The sequence below is a fragment of the Wolffia australiana genome, chromosome 14, assembly GCF_029677425.1.
Source record: "Wolffia australiana isolate 7733 chromosome 14, ASM2967742v1".
NCBI lineage: Eukaryota > Viridiplantae > Streptophyta > Magnoliopsida > Alismatales > Araceae > Wolffia > Wolffia australiana.
In genome coordinates, this window is record NC_135848.1 from 2,021,352 (window position 1) to 2,028,293 (window position 6,942).

Consider the following 6,942-nt stretch of genomic DNA (forward strand, 5'->3'; position numbering starts at 1 on the left):
ATGGCATGTTCTATTTCCCTATTTAAATTCACATTTTCCCGGCCCTTATACTACCTCTCTATCCTCCAACTATGAAGTCACTTAAATTGGACAAATCTTGAATTATTTTTCTTTCTACCCATCTAATCGCGCTTTCTCACGGTCACTTCTATTTACATCCATTTACTTCCACTCTATTCTGCTCTTATTCTATCAATGAAAAGTTACACTCCCTCGAATCATTTTCTATTTCCATGTCTCTCTCCATCCATCCAGCATGCAGATAACCATGGAGACAATATGAACAAATAAGATCTCTCTCTCCACCCATTTCTCCAATTATCACTCCTGAAGAAGCTCCACCCTCATCAGCAAAAGAACATCAACTTATTGACACTGTCCCTCACCTTGGGCAGAGGCGCCGCGCACCGCACCCCCGCTGCGCGGTATACAGCCAGCGTCCCCCCGCCGCCGCTACCGCCGCTGCCGTCCGCAAGATACATCCTCCCCCTGTAAGCGGCGAGATGCGCGTAGTATGCCGGCGGCACCAGTGACACAGGCATAGTGCAACGAGCAAAGGTGTAGCAAAGACTGTGCACCAGCCCTTGAAACTCGTCCGAAGAGAACGAATTCTCGTCCCACAGAACGTGATATCTGGTCGGCCTCGCCGTCCCCTTCGCTCCCCAGTGGCTGCACAGATAGAAGTTAAACTCCCCAGGATGAGTTATAACGGTATCAACGACCGTCCCCGGTGGAACGTTCTCTTCTTCCCCTGCTCCCCCGAACAGCCTCGTGTGGTGCCTCTTCTGCACCACTGCGAAGGTTATCCTTGGATGGTAGTCCGGGAATTTCTCACAAGCAGCTCTAATGGCGGCCAGCTCGCCTTTCAGCACTCGCTGAAACATGCTCTCGCTGACCCCATCCCTGAAGAAGACGATCTTCTGCGGAAGCCGCCCTTGGCGGGCCCTGAATTCTCTGAGTATCTCCCCTGCCATGCCCTCCATGTCTTGAATTATCTCTTCTCGGTGGGCCTGTGACCGCATGGCGGCGGCATAACGGTTCGCCGCTGGCCACTCCAGCGAGCCGACGACAGCGGCGACAGAGGGGCTGGCATCGTCGAGCGGGTGCGGGTGGGTGACATCGGCGCCCATGAAGATGGCTGCGTCGTCGTCGCCGGAGAAGAGCGCCGCACCGCCAGATAAGGCGACGTTGCAGCCACCGAGCTTGACGTTGATCTTGAGGGCGAGGTTGGAGAGGAATTGGGAGGTGGGCTTGGCGCAATTGGAGAGGAGGCAGCACTGGCTGATCACGCCGACGGCGGTGTCGGCGATGCGCTTGAGCTCGGCGTAGCCGCGGTGGCGCTTCTCCATGACGCAGATGAGGAGCTGGAGCTCGCCGCCGGAGGCGGCGAGGAGGCGGCGGAGCTTTGCTTCAAGGGAGGGGGGGTGGGAGAGTATGTGGATGGGCTCAAATTGCGGTGGCGCGGCGGGGGTGTGGGCAAGGGAGATGCCGAGCTGGTGGCAGCGGTTGGAGAGCTGCAAGGCGAAGCTGGAGAGAGTGGAGAGCTGGTCAGGGGAGCCACCGAAGGAGAGGAGAGCCCAGCGGCGGACCCAGGAGCCCTCCACGACATGGCTGTTGACCAGGCTCCATTGCCGGTCGTGCCGGCTCGGGGTAAGCTCTCGGACATGGCCGCCGTCGCCGAGCTTCAGCTTCGGCGGCGGCAGCACCCGTCCTGTTACCCTCGTCATCTCTGTGGCCACCCTCAGGTTGAACCCCGCTGCATACCGCCCACTGCAAGGCAAAGAAACGGGTTTATAATTCATCTTTATCATCATGTTCTTCTCCTTCGTCATCTTTACTATTATTCATCATCTCCTTCTTCTTGACCGTCTTTTCTCAATCTTCTTCTGCTGTGTAACTCATTCGTCGTCGTCATCATTTTCTTCTTCTACTTCTTTTATCAATCATCATCACCATCGTCATCATGTTCTTCTTCTTCTTACTTTCTTATTGATCATCGTCAATTCTTATTCACTATCATTATCTTCATCACCATCTTCTACTACTACTTCTTCCTCATCATCTTCTACCAGTACTGCAACTTCTTCCTAATCATCTTCTTCCACTACAACTTCTTCCTCATCGTCTTCTACTGTTCTACAACTAATACTACTACAACTTCTTCCCAATCATCTTCCTCAACTACTACTACAACTTCTCACTAATCATCTTCTACTACTACTACTACTACAACTTCTTCCTCATCTCTTCCAGAGGATCCACCTCTCCATGTTCTTCTTCCTATGCGAGCACAGTTAGGGCTGACCTGGCGGGGCTGGCAGGGCCAGCCATGAGAGAGTCAATAGACTGGCGGCGCTTGCGAGGGCTCTGACAACCCAACCGGCGGAGCTTCGCTATCTGCTCCTCCGTCAACCTTCCCAACACCTTCTGCCCCTCGCAAACATCGCAAAGCTCCATCGGCAGAAAACACGGCTTACTCCTGCTCATCTGCAAGCACGGCAAACTCTTAAACTGAATCTCAATCTCGTACTGCTCCCTGTAATACTCCACAATCTTCATCTCTCTTCCGTCCCGATCCTTGAACGCCAACGCCGCCGTCGCCTCCTCCGTCAATCCCAAGATCTTGAACCGCTGATCTGATCGACGGTGGCGGACGGTGACGCGTAAGCTCTTCAGCGCCTTCTCCACCGCCCTCCTCTCCTCCAACGTGAGAGCTCTGCTCTTCCTCTGCGGCAAGTCTCTCAGAAACTCGAACCGCTTCTGGAGGTAGAAGATGAGGTTAACGGGCTCGTGAAAGGCCATAACGGAGAGGTCTACGTTAAGGGCGAGGCCTTGTCGGGTCGGCCGTAGGCTCTGGAAGAAGCCCCGCCGGGCCACGGCGGCGCCGCCGATCTCCTCGGCGGCGCCGCCGGAGAACAACGACCGACCGGAGAGAAAACTCCCCCTGTCCATCGCGCCTTCTCTCAGAACGACGTCCAACGCGTGGATTAGATCTTGAGGAGGGAGAGGAGCTTCGTTCTGAAGGAACTTGGCGAGGCCTCCGGCGGAGAGCTTGGCGACGAGCTTGACGGAGACTCTGAACCGTTTATCCTGCAAAGAGATGATGATCTCGGCTCGATCGGACGGCAGGGGGAGCTCGGTGGGGGTGTAGAGATTGCGTCGGCCGTCGAAGGCCGCGGCGGCCCCGCCAAAGGCGCCGCCTTTGGCTTCTACGAGCTTCTTCTTTACTTGTCTGGCGAGATCTTTGCATGGGCGAGGAGAGATGTCGATGTCGTAGTGGAAGATTCTCTGCGAAGGGTCGAATTCGACTTTGAAGTGGTTTGCGACGAGGAGAATCTGGCGGCCTTCCTTTCCCCCGCTGTCCGGCCTTTTGGCGATCCCCGCCTTTGTTAGAATTTCCTTCTTCGCAACTGGGTAGCTCGGCTTCTTCCTCGGCGCCTCCATGACTGCCCATGAGAGAGAAACAATGGAAGAGAGAGAGTGAAAGAGATCGTGAGACAGAATAGAGTAAAATTGAGAGAAATTGAGAGTTGGAAAGTGAGAGAGTGGGGAGAAACAGAGGTAGAGAACAGGGAGAGTAAGAGAGGATGGGAGAACAAGGAGAGATCGTAGTGAGAGATAGAGAGTGAGAAAATACAGAGCAAGATGGAAATAGAGAAGGAAAGAAATAAAATGAGAGAGACATAGATGATGGTAACGAGAGAGAATAAGGCAGCGAGTTAGTGAGAGAAACGTAAGATAGAAAATTAGAGGGAGGATGATAGAAGGAGAGATCGTAGGGCGATACAGCGAGAGAGCAAGATGGACAAGTAGAAGGAAATAATAATCGAGAGAAAGAAAGATCATGAGAGAGAAATGGTGATAAGAGAGTAGAGAGATAGAGTGAGATCAAGAAATTGAGAGAGCAAGATGAAGAGTAATCGTGAGAGAGAGAGAGAGATGAAGGTATGTACCTGTTGGTGTGGGGAGAACCGGAGGAGAACGAGAAGGAAGAAGCGGCGGCAAAGGAAGAAGAGGAAGAAGAGGAGGGTGGGCTTGGTAACAGGTAGCTCCGTCATTAAAGCTAAAACCGTGGTGACGAAGAAGAAGATGGTGTGGATGGGGAAGACGATGGCTGAACTTTGCGTTATCGTCCATGGGTTCTCTCTCTCTCAAGAGGAAGAAGACGAACGCGGGACAGAAGGTGAAGTAGAGGGCCTGAGACAGACGGGCAGATAAGCAAGGGAGTTAGAGAGAGAAAGAGACAAAGAGCTCCGCAGAATCTGCGCAGAGGACTATTTAATCCTTGCGCATTATTGTTGCGGTAGCAGGCTGACCAAGAAAGTTGCAGTTTTGCAGAGAGAAGAAGAGAGAGGCGGGAGATAGGAGATCGGTAGAGAGAGGGGGACAGAACAGCTCCTTTGTTTCTTCGGAGATCAGGGAAAAGGCTTCTCCAGAGTTTGAAGATGATATGAAGTAAATACAGAGCAGGTTGTGAGAGCTGCGCTGTTGGTCATAGAGAGAGAATACCCTTTTCCGATTTGGGGAGCGGTGGAAAAGGGGGACTTGCAGAAGAAAAGCTTAGTGATAAAAACGGGGACGATCGACAAGACAGTTGGTCTTAGAGAGAGAGCGGCTTTTCTTCGGATTTATAAGTGGTGGAAAAAGTAGGCCTGCAGAAAAGAGATAGATAGTTTGGCTTAGCGAGAGAATAGCGTAAGATACAACTGTAAAAAGTCGGCTGGTTGCTGAACTTCAGCGAAAGAAGAAGAGTAAGCGAGCGTGGCAGCTTGCCTTAGCGAAAAAAAGGCTCTTGCAAAAGGAGGTAAACTTTCGACAAAGAAGAGGTTGAAGCAGTACAGTGGGTCTAAGATTTAAACAAAAAACAGAGACTGAAGACAGTGTTCTCTGCGGGGAAGACGAAGACAGAAGAAGCAGCAGTGTACTCATTTTCATGGAAGGGATGATAGAGCGTGGCATTAACAACAATCTAGGATTAGGGGCGATCCGTAGAAATAACTAGGCTCCTCGGATATTCGAATAGATTTCCGACATGATGGGTACTGAAGAGGCTGTCGGAAGGCCACCCAATGATTTGACGCATCGAATGATCGCACCATGGAAGGCCATGAACAGGATTTCGTAATTTTACACTGACAGATTGGAGAAAACGTTATTAATTAGACAGTGTTGCGTGGACTGCTCTAAAAACCAGGAGCCGCAACTCACGCCTGCAAGCTGAAGAGAGAGAGAAAGTTGTGCTCTCTGACAAGACTCAAGACCAACAGTTAATGCAGCAGTAAATATATAATGATGACATATTTCAAAGACAATAGGTCTCTCTTCCAAGCTCAGTCTTGTGGACAGAGAGGGAGAGAGAGAGAGAATCCCGCATGGCAAAGTATCGGCCACGAATATCCATGAGGGAAACAATTATCTGCATAAAACAAATCCCAAGTTGATTTAAATAGTTAAAATAGTTGACATTTTTGTGGTCGAAAATGCATGTCATCTAACACAATAGATTAACTATGTGAGCAAGTTCCTACCCATCGTTAAAAGTTCGGGAATGATTAAAGGACCCATAAATGTTTTCCCATTGATATTCAATTATTCCAATCTTTAGAGAGAAGATAGGTCTGCTTCAAAGTTAGGAGGTTTGAGAGAGAGAGAGTATGACATTTGTCTTTTGTTTGGGCAGCCCAGAAAAAAAAATACGCACTCGCGTTATGTCTTTCTCTATATATGGATGTCACACGGTAAAATCTCGAGCTAGGTTTTTTGCTCGGAACTGGCATGTGCCGGCCTCACTGCTTGGAGCTATAGATGGTCGTGCGGTGCGGTGCGAAAATTCGCACTGAGTGTGCGAATTTTCGCACGCACAAAACAGCCTATGCAGTGTGCAGTGTGCAGTGCTCTTTTGTGCGGAAAAGCCCACCGCACTAAATTCGCACATTTAGAAGGATTTTAAAACCTTTTTTAAATACGATTTGGAAAATAAAATAAGTATATTTAATTCTTAATACAAGTGGTATAATTACTATGTTCAATTATTAATATAATTAATAATTAATAATTAAAATTAATATGATGCGGCGGCACCGTCAGACGAGGGGCCACGACGGCGCCGCCGTCGCCCAGACGGCGTCGCCGGAGAAGACAGTGCCAGCGAAGGCGGCGAACGCGATGGTGGGTGGACGGGGGGCCGCGGGAGGAGGAGGGTGGAGAGAAGGGGGCGGGGGGGGGGGGGTGAGGGGGTGGGTGAGGACGGCGGAGAGGGCCGGAAGGGGAGGGGGGGAAGGGACGGCGGGGAGGGCCGGAAGGGGAGGGGGGGCGGTGTTGGGTTCTGGTGGCCTTGAGATGGATAAATAGAACAAAACGATGCGCAGCGGAAAATGTAATTGCGAATCGAACGGCATCGATAAAAATATTAAACAACGTACCTTCACACGAATCCAATTCGTGATTTCTTCGATCCCAGAGCAAGCCGAGTCGAGCTGCTCAAGTGTGCAGCCTCTAGATGTATCCACACGATCCTCGGCACGTCGGATCTCCTCATTCTCATAGACGAGCCCCGTTCGATCTCCGTCGGCGTCGTTACGTCGTCCCGACCACATCAGGGGTGGAGAGGGGGTGTGGGGAGAGTGGAGAAGAAGGGGAAAGGCCCCTGAACAATTCTGGCCTGGGTGAATTTCGTTCAGGGCCTTCCCCTATTTATACTAAGTGGGTATTTTTCATAAAAACCCCCAAAACTTAAGTATATCTTACAACGTCCAAAAGACCATTTGCGTGTGACCCTCTAGGCCCATGTATCAGTCTAGTTAACAACTCCAGCGGCCCAATAACCTTTATTGGACTTCCAAATTAATGAACTATATCATCATATAGATTAATTAATGTCGGATCGATTTAACCCAATCGATAGGTCGAGACTCCGACACGTGGGGTGCCAAGCTACACCTC

At 50.7% G+C, this 6,942-nt stretch overlaps 1 protein-coding gene across 1 annotated transcript; it reads right to left on the minus strand.

Moving 5' to 3' along the window:
• Positions 1–280: 280 nt before the first annotated feature.
• On the minus strand, positions 281–4,577 carry AGO7 (Argonaute family protein). Its single transcript, XM_078586415.1, has 3 exons — positions 3,954–4,577; positions 2,306–3,446; positions 281–1,770 (listed from the first exon to the last, which is right to left on the minus strand). Exons 1-3 carry the CDS (start codon positions 4,135–4,137, stop codon positions 348–350), a joined length of 2,748 nt encoding a protein of 915 aa, XP_078442541.1. The 5' UTR covers positions 4,138–4,577; the 3' UTR covers positions 281–347.
• Positions 4,578–6,942: the final 2,365 nt, after the last annotated feature.

What these genes read in the sequence shown, in the direction of transcription:
- AGO7 (XM_078586415.1), bottom strand. Translation starts at nt 4,137, where the DNA reads ATGGACGATAACGCAAAGTTCAGCCATCGTCTTCCCCATCCACACCAT. An exon ending in GGTTCTCCCCACACCAACAG is followed by an intron (nt 3,447 to 3,953) that starts GTACATACCTTC and finishes TCTCATGGGCAG; the next exon opens with TCATGGAGGCGCCGAGGAAG. An exon ending in GGCCCTGCCAGCCCCGCCAG is followed by an intron (nt 1,771 to 2,305) that starts GTCAGCCCTAAC and finishes TTTGCCTTGCAG; the next exon opens with TGGGCGGTATGCAGCGGGGT.